Source organism: Myiozetetes cayanensis, unplaced genomic scaffold (assembly GCF_022539395.1).
Source record: "Myiozetetes cayanensis isolate MyiCay16 unplaced genomic scaffold, myiCay2020 scf5-8, whole genome shotgun sequence".
NCBI classification, from domain to species: Eukaryota; Metazoa; Chordata; class Aves; order Passeriformes; family Tyrannidae; genus Myiozetetes; species Myiozetetes cayanensis.
Genome location: NW_026087742.1, coordinates 27,195,934 through 27,213,224, shown reverse-complemented (window position 1 = coordinate 27,213,224; position 17,291 = coordinate 27,195,934). Strand labels below are relative to the sequence as shown.

The window sequence follows — 17,291 nt, the reverse complement described above, 5'->3', positions numbered from 1 at the left end:
GGTCCAACTGAACTTTCCTTTGTGGCAGCTTGAGGTCATTGCTTCTCACAGTTTCAGTGTGGACCTCTGAAATGATTCTGGCTCAGTTCTCCCTTAGCTTCACGTCAAGTCCCATATTATTTTGAGTACATTTGTTTTCTGAACTTTTTGAGGTTTCTGTCAGATCACTTCTTCATTCTTTACATCCCTTATCTGTTCTACTCTCTGCACTCACTACATCTTCTGCTGCACTGCCCAGTGTGCAGTTTAACTGCTCTTTCAAGACTTTATCCTTTTCCTTCTCTTGATCTGTGCCTTTGCCACTATGAAATAGAGGATAGGAGAAAATCCACATCATCTAAAGTGAAACCTGTGTCCACCAGGGCCTGTTCCCAGCAGGTGAGCCCACCCTACAGCCACACCATAACCTCATTGCCAGACCTGCCCCTGAGGCAGAGTAATCACGTCTGTGCCAGCACAGACTGGGAGACAACGGGCTAAGGAGCAGCTCAGCAGAAAAGATCCTGAGGGTCCTGGCACACCAGCCCATGATGCACCCTAACAACACACTGGGTGGCATGGATGGCAGCAGAGTCAACAGGTGGAGAGAAGAAATTAATCCCCTCTGTGTGGCACAGATACAGTTGTATTTGCTTTGCTGCGTTCACTATGGACTCTCCAGCACAAGAGAGGTGTGAACCAGCTAGAAAGAGTCCAGTGGAAGACCACTGAAAAGGTGACTAGAGCTTTGATACTGAGGAATCTGGATTTGTTTAGCCTGGAAAAGAGAAGGGCAAGGAGAGGCAAGGTCTTCAGCCGGGTCCTTCTATGGAAGTGAGGTCTAGATGAGCATGTTGCCAGTCAGTCCCTCTCCCAGTCAGATTTGACAAGAAATGGGATCTAATAGGGGCTGCTGCCTAAATGGTGATGATAAAGAGGATAGAGCAAGATAAAGAGGATGATTCAGCATTGGCTCAGGAGCCCAGAGAGGCTCAAAGCTCTTCACCCATGAAAATGTACAGCAATTGCCCAGGCAACACCCTGAGCAACCTGATCCAGCTTTGGAGCCCAGCTTGTGAGCTGGGGTTTGGATCAGAAGCCTCCAGAGATCCCTTTTCATGTGAATCTTTGCGTGGGCCTGTGATTGCCCCTCCAGCTAAGTTTTGGTGCCACTGCTCACCTGAGTGACCCAGCAGGAAAATGGTAACACAAACAAGGGAAAGAGGATCACATCTGTTACACCCAAAGCTTTAGCTGAGGAGAACTTGGGGTGCACTCATGTACGACTGCATGAAGGGACACATCACACAGAAACACAGAATATGCTGGATTAGAAGGGACCCACAAGGATCATTGAATCAAACCCCTGGCCCTGTACAGGACCATCCTCAAGTCATACCATGTGCCTGAGAGTATCATCCAAATGCTTTTTGGACTCTGTCAGCCTTGGTACTTTGACCACTTCACTGGGGAGCCTGTTCTAGTGCCCAACCACCCTCTGGGTAAAGAACCTTTTTCTAATATCCAACCTAACCTAGGAGGTCATCTAGTGGATGAGTTATGAGGAAGCTGTGTGGGCAGAGCTGTCCAGTGACTACAGAGTCACAGAAGTGTTAGGATTGAAGGGACCAATCCTGGAGATCATCCAGTCCAATCCCCCCTGCCAAGGCAGGGTCACCATGAACAGGCAAGACAGGAATGTCCAGGTGGGTTTAGAATGCCTCCAAAGAGGGAGACTCCACAACCTCCCTGGGCAGCCTGTTCCAGTGCTATGCCACCCTCAGTGTGAAGAAGTTCTTCCTCGAGGTGAAACTTCCTATGTTTTGGTTTATGGCCATTGTTCCTTGTCCTGTCACTGGGCACCACTGAAACTGTGCCTGGCACTGTGGCACACTCTGTCAGGTGCTACAGGGACAGAGCAAGAGACAGGGCATGTGACAGGTGTTGCCATAACACTGGTATGGGAAGTGGATCCCTCTGGGCCGCAAGAGCTAAGCATCACACAGAGGGGTCTGTCCTCTGGGGACAAAAGGGGCGGTGGAACCTGGCAGCGTTGGGGAAGCTCAAGCGGTGCCCCACGCCGAAGCTGAGGCCGAGGCCGAGGCCAAGAGCAGGGTGGGGCTGCGGCCGAGGCCATGGCGGAGGTCAAGGCCAAAGCCGGAACGCAGACCCAGGCCGAGGCCTCCGCCCCTCTCTCCCGCCCTCCGCGCGCGCTCTCCCGCCCTCCGCGCGCGCCTCGTGTCCGCGAATAACCCCAGCCCCGCCCCGCCGCTCTCCTGTCCCGCCGCAGCCAATGGGGGCACGGGCCCCGCCCCGCGTGCCCGCCCCTCCCCTCCCACCGCTCCCGCGCCCCGCCCCCGGTAGCGTTTCCGCCAATCATTGGCCGGCGGGGCCGGGCCGCGGCCCCGCCCACCCGCGGGTAACCTTTGCCTTAGTGCGCGTGGGGCCCGGCCCCGCTGCCACCGGCCGCCCAATCGCCGGCGCGGGGGGGCGGGGCCGGGCGCGGCGCAGCCAATGGGAGCGCGGGGGGCCGCGCGCGGTGCGGGGGCCGCGCTGGCTGGTGCCGCTGCCGGGCTCGGGGCGCGAGCGGCCGGCGGGGCGGCCGGCGGCGAACATGGCGGTGGCGGGGGCCGGCTGGAGCCTGGCGCGCCTGGCCGAGGCGCTGGGCTCGTCGGAGCAGGCGCTGCGCCTCATCCTGTCCATCCTCATGGGTAAGACAAGGCGGGGGGAGAAGCGGGGCTGGCGCCCCGGGCGGGGTTCCGCGCCCGCCGTGGGCACGGGCGACCCCGCCGCTCGGCCACCGTGCCGCGCTGCGCGGCGGCCGGGGCCGGGCATGGGCATCGCCCCGCCGGCGAGGAGCCGCACCTGTGCCCGCGTCGCCGCACCAGGCCACGTGTGCGCGGCGAGCCGGCGGGCGAGCCCCCGCCGCTACCGGCAGCGCCCGCCCCGCCCGGGGAACGCGGGACGCGCCCCGCGGCAGCCGCCCGGGACGAGCCCCCGGCCGTCCCGGCGGAGAGGGGACTCCGCCCGGCTTCCCCGCGGGATGTCGGGGCGCGGTTCTGGCAGACCGCCTGTAGGAGCGGGACGGGGAAGAGCGCGGGGTGCCAGCGGAAGACCCCGCTTGGGGCCCGTATCCCGGGCACAGGAACTTTGTTAGCGATGGTCCCGCTGGCTCTGTGTGAGTGCCCCGGGGCCCCGTGTGCATCCCACCCCCCGCAAGCGTGTGTCCGCTCGGGAATCCCCGCAGCCCCTCCCAGGTGTTGCCCCGTCCGAGTGCAGGGCGGTCGCGGCCCAGAGATATCGCTGGTGTCTGCAGCAGTGATGGCACTGAGGGAGTGGCGTGTCATCACGGGCACTGCCAGGTAGGGTGAGCAGAGCCTGCCAGCGCAGTGGCCGGGAGAAGTGGGATGATGCCCTGCTCTCCACCTGCGACGCGAAGCATGTTGCAAAACACACACTGCCTGCGCTTATGTAAACATGAGATACTTTAGTCCCGTGTGAAATGGGTACGGCAGGGCTAGCGTTATGATGTGGGCTAGCCACTGAGGGGGAGGTTATGGCTCCCAAAACATTAATTCAAGTGTATGTATACACCCTATCTGCATCCATCTCTGCAGATGCTCAGTGAAACTTCGGGTTGTGAAAGCATTTGGGGGTGTAGTCACCTGGCAGAAAGGAAATACAAGCTTTCTGCTGAACCTGAAAATATATTTGAAGTGATGCAACTGCTCCTGTGTGATCTGTCAAAATAAAGTTGCTTTGGCTAACTAGAAGTATGATTTTTAAGAAAAGATGCAAGCAAGAAAAACTGTGTCACTTTGTAACTGTGGTCTGCACTAGACTTATTTCTGCCTGATTTAGTTTATGATGTGCGAGATCAAGCTGAACCAAAACATTCTTCACATCAAGGGTAGATAAAGGAGGCTGAACTGATTATCATTTTGACCTCAACATAGAAGTTAGTTGAACCAAACTTCTAGAAGAAAAAAAATCGACTAATAGGTAACATATACAAGACATGCGCACAAGTCAGCATGAGTTAGTCTAGCAGCTCCCAACAGCTGAACGGGAAAAGTCCTGCTTTCCTTTCTCCCACTTCTGTCTCTGGTACTTTAATTGTGATCTGATTGAATTTACTTGCTTGGCAGAAACCTAAACCAGAAAAAGCAGATAGTTCACTACAAGGTTAGTCAAGTGAATTAACCAAGGGACTAGTCTAACAGGTGCTTATGCAGAAAAGGTCCTAGAAAGCTTTTGTGGAGGCAGACACCTACGGTAGAGAGATACCTCTGCAGAATATTCGCACCTGGATCTTACTCTCCGAGTTCCTTCTTGCTTCTTACTAGTAATGAGCTAGAACGCTACATTGGAAGGCTGTTTCTTGCTCAGTGTCTTATGGGTGAGCAGAAGCACTTCTTTGAAATGAACAGCAGATAGTTATTGTCCTAAAAAGATAAGGAGGTCCCCGCTGTAGTCAGCAGATTGAGAAAGCATGAGATCCGTGTGTGCTGTTATGAATGTTCCACATACAGTGTTGACACTAAGCCCCTGAGACAGCACAGTGTCCCTTCCTGAGGTAGGCCACTATCTGTTTTGCACGGTCCCACTGGATCTTTATAATTTGTATTAAAGTCTGGGGATCAGGGACTAGGAAACCATTCATATCTCTCGTCTGCATACTAAAATGTATTTACTAAACTGGGAGGCCAGACCTGCCTTTCCCTGTCCTTTCTCCCTAGCTCAGTATCTCTTAATTACATGCAATGGAAGGCATAACTTCAGACAGAAGGCTTCAGGGCATGCAAAACAGCCTTGCCTGTAGTTTGGCACTCTTGCAGGCCATGCAGGTTGAACCGCTCAGGCAGAGGGGATTCACTTCAGCTTTCCTGCTTAATGGATGGGTGGTAAAGCATTATACCATTACAGTAAAAGGATGGGCCAAACACTACTCCAGAGCAACATGAGAGGAGAGTAAGAAGAGTTCCTTAGCCCAGCACAAAGAAATGTTCATTTAATTGCAGCTTAGTTTACAATCCATTTAATGTGACTGAAAGCCTTAAGCTCATTGGTAATGCAGCTAGCACTGATGACCACTTCATAGGATGGCATGGGGTGTAAATGAAAGGCATTTCTGAAAGCTGGAAGTGACATTAGGACAGACAAAGTATGGCTTTTCCTTCGCTTCCTCCATTTCAGGTGTTTGCATAGATTCAGGAAGAAAACTATTTTTGTTGGCTGCAGCTAATACTGCTGAATTATTTTAGAACAAGACCACGAGGACAAAGCTTGGTTCCAAAGATGCTCAAAGATCTCTGTTCCAAAGATGGATTAAAAAGTTGTTTCTTTTTCTCGCTCTGTGATGCAGTTTCCCATCTACACTGTGCAGTTTTACTGTGACAACAGTTTCTAGGGTTTCACTGTTCAGAAGATCACCAAAACTGGTAAAAATAGTCTTCTGAAAAAGAGGAAGAATCACAAGGGACGTTGCAACTTCTTACATTAATTTCTGGAGAAAGCTGAATTACTGTTGAAAAAAAAAAGTCTAAATGGACTCTCTTGATTCAGAATAAGAGTGTTTACTTAGTCATGATCTGAAATAACCAAAAGAGGTCGTATAAAACTGTTAACATTCTGTCACAACTGAAAAAAAAATAAATAAAGGGGAGAATGAGAAAGGAGGAAGGAAGAACATCCAAGAACTAAAATTGGAGTAGTCCTAAAGGGCACCACGATGTTTCAGTGAACAAGTAACTGAACATTGCTGAGCAAATTATGGGGATTTTAGTCACAGCTTTGTATTTAGATCAGAGACACATTTATACATGCTGCAATTTTGAAGCAAGGAATACAAGTAGAATAGAGCCCTTTGCTCAGATTGTACAAGATTAAAAACTTACTGCAGACTTCCCATATGTAAAAATTTGCGTATACAACCTTTGAAGAAATTAGTCTGCAATTTGGCTGCTTTATCAACAGCAGTAAGACTTGAAGCATAGTTCTGGACCCTGCCACTAAAAGAAGTGTGATGTGTCAGTACACTAATGTCTGTTAATGATATGAAGATGTCTTTGAGAGATGTACTCTACCTTTCATTCTTCAGTAGGTCCAGGGCCCACTGTTCCCACAGGAGAAACTCTTGTCTTTTTGTCGTCATCGAAGACACCAGTGGGTCTCAGCTCCATCCCTACAGAGTTACTTTCCAGTTGCTGGAATAAGTTGCTAGGACAATGCTGTCCTAGCCCCTTGGAGGAAGAAGGGAGGGAGCCCTTTAATGGTGCAAAGGAGAACAGGGTTTCTGTGCTGCTGCTCCTGTCCTCACATGAGAAGGGACAGATTTCTTTCCTGCTGTCACCGCTCAAAGCATGAGCCAGGATGCAGGGGCCCTGTGGCACTGTGTATTTAAGACTTTATGTTGGTCTCATTTCTTGCATGGCTGTACGATCCCAAAGAATTACAGCTATTTATCTGATCATAGTATTACACAGTGGCTTGCAAGCTACCTGGCATGTCCTGCTGCACAACGTGGAGGGAGGCCAACATGTTGTTTACACCCCTGAGCCAGAACTGACCCTGCTGATTTGCCCAGACCTGCCAGGAAAAGCACTGGGGAAGTGTTCCCTCATCCATACACATATCAGGGACCTGCAGAAATGAACACATTCCTACTCAGTAGGTGCCAGAAACCTATTGCTTTGCTTGCCAGTTGTCTGCTACTCTTCTCCCTCTCATCAATTTTTTTACGTCCTCTGCTTCTTCTTGCTCTCTGCATCCTGAAGATTTTTAGGCTCAATGAAATCCCCACTGTGGTCGCCCAAAGCTGCTGACTTATCCCAGGCCGAGTCCCCAGCTGGTCAGAAAAGCAAGAACCTTACTGCAGGGAAGGTGAACAACTGGTTTTGATGGTTAAGAGATGGGAGAAGCTGTAAGAGGCAGCACTCTCCTGTCATGGAGTCTAAAACCAGCCCTGTCACAGAGCACTTATGTGCTGCCTTGTTTAAATTCCTAACTTCCAATACGTCTTGTCCATTAAAAAATAAAAAAATAGAGGGAGGTGTGTAATGCTACACACTGCTTGTGTCTGCATTAGCGAAGTGGTACAGTAGGAGCAGATCTGTGGAGCAGACTTGTCTGTGGTATTTGAGCATTTACTTTCAGTTTGCTTCAGTCTGGTCATACGGACTAGGCACCCATTGGAGTGTATTTTCAGTTTAGTTTCATCTGAAGAGAGCCCTGTTCAAATGCTTTGAGACAGTTCTTCTATGCAAACTAAAGCACCGTAAGTGGACTTTGAAAGTGCAGTCCTGAGCTGAATTAAAATACTCATGTTTATGCACCCAGTGTTAAACAAGGTGTGGCACTTTTGCAGTATTAAGAGACAGCAAAAGGGAATACCTTTGAAGTCAAAATATTAGGTAAGGCTGGTATTTTACCACTTCCTTTTCCAGTTATACCCTTCCTTTTAGTTTTAGCATTTTTACAGAAAAATGGAGGCAATTGACCTCCTAGATGTTAACAAAGGAGGAGTTAACTGATCAGCAAAGGAGAAGGGAAAATAATCAGTCTACTCTCTTGAAGATGAAACAGAGTTAATGCATATAAAAGGGGAAATAAAGGGAGCAGAGATGAAAAGAATGTTTCTGATATTCTTATTTGCAACTTTATATCTGGAAAAAGACAGGCATCTTAATCACCTCTTCAAGAAGATGGCACTATTTTTGCTTGGAATTAGTAGAACTTTCATCCTGCCTAATCCACCTTCTTGATCATTTACTTCTTCTGCTCAGTTAGATTCTGTGAACAACTTGGGTGTTGTGCAGTGGCCCATTACTCTCCCAAATGGCTGTGGCCAAAAAGCTGACTTTGTCCTTTCCTTTCAGGAAGGGGGTTCTCTGAAACAGAGATCATCCTCTTGTTGCTGTGAAGTTTGAAAAAAAAAAAAAAAAAAAAGGAGGGATTTATCATTGGCAGCATTCATGTCTAATTTGCCACTTTTATATCAATTGCTTATTGCCTTCTATAAACAGTCTGTCTAGAGGCAAAACCCAACTCGGTGTGCAGACTGTTTTTCAACTCCGTGGTGGGTAGAGAAGGAGAATTATTTGGGATCAGGGTTTCCCTTCTGTTTTCTCCTGGAGTATTACAGCCTGCTCTGCCTGAGGGAGCTGTGAAAGAGGAGGTTGGCAGAGTGGGAGCTGCTGTGCAGGGTCTCTTGGCAGGAAGGAGCAGGGACTCTTGTCCTGTGTCTCTGAATGGCAGAAGCAAAGCAGCACAGCGTCCTGCTGCTGACATATCCAAAGGTGACAGCCAGCTTTCCAGAAGGCAGTGATAACTCCAAAAACTGCTGTGCTTCAGGAACATGGCAGTAGTGGGGCAGGAGTACTGCCGTTGTTATCAGTAGAAATTTCTTGTTATTTAATGGATAGTTTATGAGTGTTCAGAAGGGCACAGGCCACAGCAGAATGACCACTGCTATTCAGTATCCACTACCATTTGAGGGTTAAAGTTTATATCTGCAGTGTGGAACCAGTTGTAAAACTGAGAAAATTATCTCGTGCAGCAGAACCGTAGGTAAATTGCAGTCCAGAGTACTGACAAGTCACTCTGAGTATCAGAAGAATTTAGCCTGATGTTGTGACTTTTGAACTGGAACAGGACCCATGTAGTGCAAGACCAGGATTTAAGTTTGTGGCTTTCTAAAAACACCTATGCTGTGCATATTAGTAGCTCTCTGTTTGCAAGGGTTCTTTTCCCTCCAGGGCATCATTACCCAAACCATGATGTGATCTGCTGTGTAGAGCTAAAAAGGAGTATGCCTGACGAGTGAGACAGCTCTCTCAAAGAGAGATGTGGGATGGGAGAAAAGAGATGGGGATGGGAGAAAAGAGATAACATTTCTGGCTTTTAGAAATTTGTAGTACATTATAGTATTCAGTCATACTTCAATTCTGTCTAGAGAGATATCTAGAAAAAAAAATTCTCATCAAAATGGACTTTTTTGCAAGATATTACTGATTTTTGAGAGAGTAGGACACCCTTGAAAATGTGGTTTTAAGAGCATCCACGTCAATGAACAGCAATAAATTGTGCTTTGCCTGTAATTGTAATCTGATTTTTCTCCCCGTTATTCAAAAGGGGGAAACGGTTTCCACTGTAAACCTTTGATCTAATCTGATACTAACACTTAACATTTTTTTAACACTTTCCATTTCTCAAAGCCAGTTGTTCCTGTGTTTATTAAACTTCAGCAGGAAAATTGGCACGTGAACAAAGAATCCCCGTCTGTATGTTCCTGAGTAAAAGATTGGTAGAAAACACAACTTTTTTCTTTTTTCTTTTTTTTTCTTTTTTTTTTTGATCATGTGAATTGCTCTAATTCTTTTAGTTACTCCTGTATTCCCAGAGAGCCTCTGTGATGAACTCCCTTTGCCAATTCCCTCTTTCCCCGTCTGCTGGTGTTCAGGGCAGCAATGGGGGAAACGGGACAGAAGTCCATGTTAGCAAATGAAAAGAACACTGTGTAAAAACCATGGGGGAGCAGGCAGGGAGAGGATAGTTCGGGTAAGACATTTTGTAGGGGAGCTTGGAGCCGCTGTTGTGGAAGGGAAGAGCAGGCTGGGTGTTCAGGAGGGAGGTTGCCAGGCTCTGCGAGTGAAGGGCCGTGGTATGTGGGGCTTGGCAGGCTGCTCAGCCCAAGAAAGCAGCCTGTGGCGTGGAAACCGGTGTGGGACACAAAAGGAGGAAGGAACAGCAACAAGGAGGCAGGGAAGACCGAAAGAGGGGTGGCAAGAGGCTGAGGAAATGGGGAGCAGCAGCTCAGTTTCAAGAAGCAGCAGGTACACATCTGGACTCAGTAGAGTGTGCTGCCATCTGGGACCTAGAAGGGAACCCAAAAGTCCCAAACCCTGAGGCTCCCTCCCAAGGGACTTGCAGGGATGGAGAGGACCTTAAAATGGCTCCACTGACAGACTGCCAGACATAGATTTTACATAGCATGACAGAGTTTCTCATTTCCTCTCACAGTAGTGACTAGATTTGGCCTCGCTTATTGGAAGCCTTCCATCCATCATACACTTCTCGGCAGAATGCAGGTGCATTTCGTCACCTTTTATTACTGCTCCATATAAAACATGACTATCTCCTGCTCCTAGTACTCCCATTAGTGGAGGTAGAAAAGATCTATTCACTGCTAAAGATTTCAGCTAGGATAGTAAGTAGCATGGATGCCAGTGTTGTGGTTCGCGATGAATTTCCTTTTTCTTTTGTTCATTTTTAAGCAGGACAAAAGAACACAATCTTGCAAAGTAAAGCAATAAAATGCCAGAACTAAGATGGCTTCTGCTATCCCAGTTCAGCTCCTTGTGCACGTGCCTTTAGAAATTGCGTGAATGGGCTTCATGTACCCATGAGATGGGCAACTCTTCCTGTGTCACTGTGTATTAAAACATAGCATATTTATTGTCTAATGAGTGGCAATGTTTATTGTATGCTATGTGAACTCACCTAGACAACAGAATTTAGTTGACTCACGGTGTTCTGTATGACACTTCTCACCGTACTACCAGAGAGCTTTACAAATGTTTGCTTCTCACTTGAGCCACACATGAATAATCTGGAGGCATTCCTCACTTAGTCTAGGAGTTAATACACAGAAAATGCAAGGAAACAAGTCCTTCCACTTATCTTAGCTGCTCTGTATGATATGCTTCTGACTGATTTTTATTTTCCAAAAATACTACATGCATAGTACCAGTGGATTTTAGTTACAGATGTGTGCTCACTAGTTCATAAATCAGATGCAGATCTGAAGTTGCAGAGTTAGAAAAGCAAGAGTATCCTACTAGAGGTCACTTGAGGAACTCCAAAATTAAAGCTGAAAGAACTTGTTGAGGTGGGAGCAGAATTGAATTTTTCAGCACATTGTAATGGTATTAACCATAAAGTTCCTCCCTCCCCCCCCTTTTTCTTTTTTAATCTAGCTTCTTGCTATGTTCAGTGTTTTTGTCGCAGAATTTGGAAGCCTGATTCATGTATTTAAGCATTATTCATATGTACTGAGTGAGGCCAGAAACTGTAATCCTGTAATTTCTTGCACTTTAGTGTCAGTTTTGATATGATGGTGTTCCTGTTTTTTCTTCTATACAGAGTAATTTATCTGGCATCTGTCTCCCAAGATGGAAATACTGTATCGGGAATTAACACCAACCTTTGTTGAAAATGTATCCATGTAAAGTACATGTTCCTAGTAACATATTAAGAAAGCTGTACTTTGGATCATTACCAATACTTGTCTAAACTTATTTACAACTCTTCCTTTGTTTTGTTTTTTTCCTTTCTTCTCAGGATATCCTTTTGCCTTGTTCCAGCGCTATTTCCTCTTCCAGAAGGAGACCTACCTCATTCATCTCTACAATGTGTTCACAGGACTCTCAATCGCTTACTTCAATTTTGGTAAGATGAGTTTGGCGAAAGAGAGCTGCCTGGCCCAGGGCAAGCTGCAGTTTGGGAGAACCTGTAAATGTAATTTCTACTTCTTATCTCTCTCTCTCTCTCTTTTCCTGTCCCACAGGGATGCAGTTTTCTCATTCCCTGATATGTGTCCTAATCCAGTTCCTCATTCTGAGACTAATGGGTCGCACAGTCACTGCCGTCTTCACCACGTTCTTCTTTCAGATGGTAAAACTCTCTTTCTTACTCCATCAGTTTGTAGAAGGGAGCCCTCTGTTCAGTTTTGCACTTCCCAGTAGCAACTGTGGGTGGAAAAGCAGAGGCAGATCAAAACCAGCTGGAGGAATTAGTTTGAATAACCCAAACAATGGTTTCTTTCAGACATACCTTATGGCTGGATATTACTTCACAGCCACAGAACATTATGACATCAAGTGGACAATGCCACATTGTGTCTTGACACTTAAGTTAATTGGTGAGTGACACCTCTCTTCTATCTCTTGCTCTCTGCAAGCTGTGCTTCAGGGAAGAGAGGACTTGCTTATTCAGCCCATCCCAGGGATTCAAATAACTGTTTCTCACCCCTAGGTCTGGCCATTGATTACTATGATGGAGGAAAAGATCCGGTGAGTAAGACCATTTCTCCGTCATTCCATGCTGTTCCAGTGAGCTAGAAGTCAGAAAATCAAGTTCAAAGGATGTGAGGTAGCAGGCTGGATTGTTTGGTAAAAGCCATAGCTGAGAGGGGAGCCTCTGTGAGTGTCTGAGAGCACTGAATTCTGGAGCAGAAAGAAATAATTTGGAACAGAGACAGTAGTGATTAGAGATGGACAAAAGTTGTTTCAATTGTGTCAGAATATTACTCTGCCCCCTTCCAAATTCCTCACCATCTCTTTCCCCCAAATGTGTTGCGTTAGATTCCAATCCCTGATGCTCTGTGTCTTGTGGGTAGTGCACGTTGAACTTGCAGACCATCAGTACTGGGTCTCAGTTCCCATCTTCCTTTTCTTGGATTAGTCTTAGAATACCCTTGTGAGCAGTTGCCCTTTACCATTTGTTAGGACTCTCTTTTTAGAGCAGATGAGACAGTGACAGAAGTTGCACAGCACAGCATGTGGGAGAGGGCATTGCACTTGCTACAGTCTCTTAATCCTGTACACCCTTCAAGTGTCTTCAACCCCCACCTTATGTTTGAGGCTTGACCTAGTCTTTAGCATCCGTGGAATCACTGCTGACTGCAAGAAAACAAGGTCAAGCTGAAATTTCCCAAGCTGAAGTTTCACGTATTTAAAGATGATGAATTCTTGCCTCAAGAAGTAGGAATTGTAGTATGATAAGGTCTTGAGAGAGTACATGCAACTGCAGTCAGGGACTGGAATAGGTCTGATACAGTCTTTTGCTATGCCTACTGTGCTGACAGGGATGCACGTCAATAGATCCCTTCCATGTTTTGAGCTTATTTGGGAATAGAGGTCTGTGCAACTCGTCTCAACCATTGGATCTCGTTGCTGTTTAGAGGGAGAGGGGATAGAGAGGTCTGGGGAGAGGAATGGATCAGAAACACAAAGTCTAAAGTTCCATGTACCTGGAGAGCAAGAACTGAGACCAGTAAGGAGGCAGGCTGAGAACATAACATCCAGAGCTAGTATGAATTCCCTGGGATGATGTTAATGCCACTCCCTTTGGTGCAGGAGTTCCTGACCCCTGAGCAGCGGCGATTTGCTGTCCGGGGAGTTCCTACCTTGCTGGAGGTCTCAGGATTCTCCTATTTCTATGGTGCCTTCATGGTTGGGCCTCAGTTCTCCATGACAGACTATCAGAAATTGGCAAGGGGTGAGATGACTGACGTCCCAGGCCAGAGACCCAATAGGTAATACACAGCGACTTAGCTTCTCACCTTCCTCGAATCCTGGAATGCTGAATCCTCCACTGAATCCTCTACGTTCCCTGCAGCAAACTGCCTTCTTGCCTGGACACGGAAGTACTGTGACCAGAAGTGATTTATAAGACAAGGCAGTCTTTCAAAAGTTGCTTGTAACTTTCTGCTTAATGTCCCGGCATTGTTCCAGGGCATGAATGTCAACAGTCATTTGACATCTTTAGTACAGACTCAGTTCCAACCTGGTAATGTTTAAATCCCAAATGCAGCTTCCAAATGGAGGCAGCTGCTGCAGTGGAATGTGGTTACCTCTCTATCGCTGTCCCCTCTACCTCCACTTCTCCACTTCTGTTTTTAAAATTATGGATTTGATGGTTCTATTTCCAAGGCATTTCTTTGACTCTTCATATTTTTCTTCCTCAGTTTTGTGCCTGCTCTCAAGCGCCTGAGTTTGGGTCTCGTGTTTCTAGTAACCTATACCTTGTCAAGTCTGTACGTCTTTGATGAATACCTCATCTCAGATGACTACATGGTATGTATTCACTTGGTTGTGTGGGGTGTGGGCACAGAAGTGGAATTTGTTAATTTTTAAAGGTTTTTTTTCAGCTTTGCCTCAATTTAAAAATAATTCAGCTACTAGTGATAAGCCTTTCCACAATTGATTAGGCTTTACTGCTGATCTGGTGGATTCCATTTGATGCAGAACAGGATTGTGTTATGGGGAACTGAACCAAATCAAAACTTTTACAAATAGATAATTAATCTTAGATGCTACTGCTGTTTTTGGAAACCTATGTATTTTATGATCTTTTAATTACCCTCCTAATAACAATTACATGCAAAGAACTTCACTAGAGTAATTTACAAGGCTCATCGGAATCTTTGAGGTGCTTACAAAACTCCTAACAAATAATTCCTACTTGCAGATTTTCAGCATTTCTGTGTCAATGTGAATAAATGAGAGTGTAAATTTCACAATGATTATGCTAGTCCCAGAGTCTTCCCAAACTGTAGCTATTTCAGTACAGCCACATATTACCAAAGGAAGGAGAATGATGTGTAAGTTTGCATAAGCCTGGCAGCCTAGTCCGTACAGCAGTCTCAACACATACCTCAGATAAAAACAAAAGACAGTGATGAGATCTCATCTACCTTATCCCATTACAGCCACTCACCTCCAGTTTTTATTTTTATTCTGTTTCACTCTTGTCTCTGCAGGAGAAGCCTTTCTGGTTCCGTTGTGGTTACATATTGATCTGGGGCAAAATTATACTCTACAAATATGTAACTTGCTGGCTTGTTACGGTGAGTCTAGATGTTGTTCCAGAGGCAAAAGACAAATGAATAAAGGTCACACCCTTGCAGCTACTTAGTATGCTCTTGGACGTAGCACTAAATGGAAGAAATTCAAATATCTGGAGATCAGTACAGGTCAATTTAGCTTGCTCCAAGTTAGCTAACTAAAAAACAGGCAGTTTTTAATCCATCTGTTCCATCTGCAGTGGTGCTCTCCACTCAACACAGCGAGTCAGAGCTTTTTCAGCTCTGCCTTTCCAACAAAAAAAGGGCAATATTTTCCTCTTATCTTTCTTGTGCATTTTTTGATAGGAAGGTGTGTGCATCCTTGTTGGTCTGGGGTACAACGGGAAGGACCAGAATGGAAAGCCTTTGTGGAATGCCTGTGCCAACATGAAGGTCTGGCTGTATGAGACAACACCTTTATTCACAGGGACCATTGCTTCTTTCAACATCAACACCAATGCTTGGGTAGCCCGGTGAGCAGGACAAAATTCCGCTTCTATAATGTGTTCGTGACCCCTGTGTCAACAGAACCAAGATCCTCGGCTGAGCAGGAGCATTAGAGGAAGAATCTGCCGGTTTCCAGTTCTTGCTCTTTCTTCTGTGTTTTGCTGCTGTGCCATTAGAAACAGGTTATTGGGTTACTGGGTTAGAGAGATCTTTTAATTCACCTGGAGGGGGAGTTCATTAATAAAGGCAAGCAGTTGATGGCGGCAGAGACTAGAACAGAACTACAGCAAACCCTTGAGGTGCCTGCCTGCTCAGCCAGCCTCAGAACTGCTCTCACAGCTGGTTCCTGCATCATGACTCTCAATGCTCCCGTGCCAAGCTCAACCAGGTTTTGGTTCAGCGTTTGCTGGGACACGGCTAAATTGTACATAATGAAGCCCTCCTCCCCCTTATAGCTGGGATTTCTTTAAGACTGTTCTGATGTACATTTGGCCCTGGTCTTGCTGTATTCTGTTACCACATGGTGTGCAAAGGCAAATGGTCCCCTGGGCCCTGCCTCTCTGACACAGACAGGGAGGGACAGACAATAACCTGGAAGCACTTTGTTTCTTTTCTGATCTAGCTACATCTTCAAGCGTCTGAAGTTCCTGGGTAACAAACTGCTGTCACAGGCACTGGCCCTGTTCTTCCTGGCCATTTGGCATGGACTGCACTCTGGCTACCTGGTGTGCTTTCAAATGGAGTTGCTGATAGTCATCGTTGAAAGACAGGTATGCTTTGTGCGACTTACCGGAATGGCCTGCATCAGTCCTTCCCCCTGAGTCTGGAAACTGCCACACTGAAGGCTTTACTTGGATTAAATGTGAAAAATAGCTGCTTGCTTTGGAATTGATTTTCAAACATTATAGGGTTTTGTTCTTAAGAGTTCAGTAGGTTGGTGGCTTCTGCATGGGCAAACCGTAAATATATTGCAGAAGCTGACGGGAAGGAAAGTGGAAAACTTGGCATATGAGCAGAGGGCAGCTGAAGTGCTTGGCAGCTGGAAAAGATTGGAGCACAAGTACATGAGCTGAATGCCTCTGCTAATCTCCTGGTACTGAGAGAATAGTATTCCTTATTAAAACTTATTTTCTTAGTTAAAACTTTGGCCAGATGAGGTATTTAGCTACTTCTTTAGACTAGCTGCTTACTAAAAATTCATTTTACACTGCTGGATAGAGAACTTTGGCCCCAAACCCCGCATATACAGCCACAGGACATCCAACTGATGAGAATTCTGGGTTTTTTCTTTAAATTAGGTCATAAACCTTGTTCGGGACAGTCCTGCCCTAAGCACTTTGGCCTCTATCACTCTCTTGCGGCCCATCTTCTACGTGCTGCAGCAGACTAATCACTGGATGTTTATGGGTTACTCTCTGGTGCCATTCTGCCTTTTCACCTGGGACAAATGGATGAAGGTATTTAGTAGCCCCAAACAGAGGACACGTGTGGTAACCCTTTTCCCTCCATCCCCTCTCATATGCTCTTGGCTCAAAGCTCCTTGCTGATCCTCAACCCTCCCTTTCTCTTTACAGGTGTACAGGTCTATTTATTTCCTTGGCCACGTGTTGTTCTTCACCTTACTGTTGGTGTTGCCTTACATTCGCAGATTAATTGTGCCACGAAAAGAAAAGCTAAAAAGAGCAGAATAACCGCCAAAAGGTAAGGTTGTGCTAGGCAGAGAGAATCCTGCGCTTGGACCAGGAGGTGAAGTGGGGCAGCAAAGCTACAGCCCCAGGCAAAAAGGCAAACATAAAATCAACCAAAACAAATATAGCACCTTTCTTTTTCAGATTGTACCACCTGTGCATTTGTAGGAGTTGACTTAACACTCCGGAAGCAAAGCATCACCTGCCAAGTTTGCTGTGTTGAAGTATGACTTTTTTCAACGCGAGGAGGGGGAAGGAGAAAGCACAGGGTCAGAGACCCGGAAGGAGGGGATCCGAGTAGGCCTCCTTGAGACCCTCCACCTTCTGTCCGTTGCCTTATCTCTGCCGCCCTGAGGCCGGCACTCGTGTCTCTCCGCTGATACCAGACGATTGTACCACACTCACGGCAGGTGCTGCGTTGGATTGGAGCCACCTTCTGACTTTTCTACGTTTGTCATCTAAGATAAAAATTGCTCCTGGTCTTTTTCACATCGGCTTCAGCTCCTTTCCTCTCGGGTGCCTCGGTGTGGGAGTGTGAACTGTCACATGCC

At 46.7% G+C, this 17,291-nt stretch overlaps 1 protein-coding gene across 2 annotated transcripts; it reads left to right on the top strand.

Annotated features, from left to right (window-relative positions):
• Positions 1 to 2,530: 2,530 nt before the first annotated feature.
• On the top strand, positions 2,531 to 17,229 carry LPCAT3 (lysophosphatidylcholine acyltransferase 3). Of its 2 annotated transcripts, none has more exons than XM_050332981.1 (13): positions 2,531 to 2,690; positions 11,320 to 11,427; positions 11,546 to 11,652; positions 11,806 to 11,899; positions 12,013 to 12,050; positions 13,116 to 13,294; positions 13,727 to 13,835; positions 14,522 to 14,608; positions 14,912 to 15,078; positions 15,675 to 15,822; positions 16,351 to 16,509; positions 16,627 to 16,753; positions 16,885 to 17,229. In XM_050332981.1, the coding sequence occupies exons 1-12, from the start codon at positions 2,594 to 2,596 to the stop codon at positions 16,741 to 16,743; spliced, it is 1,410 nt and encodes a 469-aa protein (XP_050188938.1). In that variant the 5' UTR covers positions 2,531 to 2,593; the 3' UTR covers positions 16,744 to 16,753; positions 16,885 to 17,229. The 2 variants fall into 2 exon arrangements, with proteins under 2 accessions (XP_050188938.1, XP_050188937.1); XM_050332980.1 differs by lacking the exon at positions 2,531 to 2,690 and adding an exon at positions 6,864 to 6,882.
• The last annotated feature ends 62 nt before the right edge of the window (positions 17,230 to 17,291 follow it).

What these genes read in the sequence shown, in the direction of transcription:
- LPCAT3 (XM_050332981.1), top strand. Translation starts at nt 2,594, where the DNA reads ATGGCGGTGGCGGGGGCCGGCTGGAGCCTGGCGCGCCTGGCCGAGGCG. An exon ending in ACCAATGCTTGGGTAGCCCG is followed by an intron (nt 15,079 to 15,674) that starts GTGAGCAGGACA and finishes TTTCTGATCTAG; the next exon opens with CTACATCTTCAAGCGTCTGA. An exon ending in CCTGGGACAAATGGATGAAG is followed by an intron (nt 16,510 to 16,626) that starts GTATTTAGTAGC and finishes TTCTCTTTACAG; the next exon opens with GTGTACAGGTCTATTTATTT.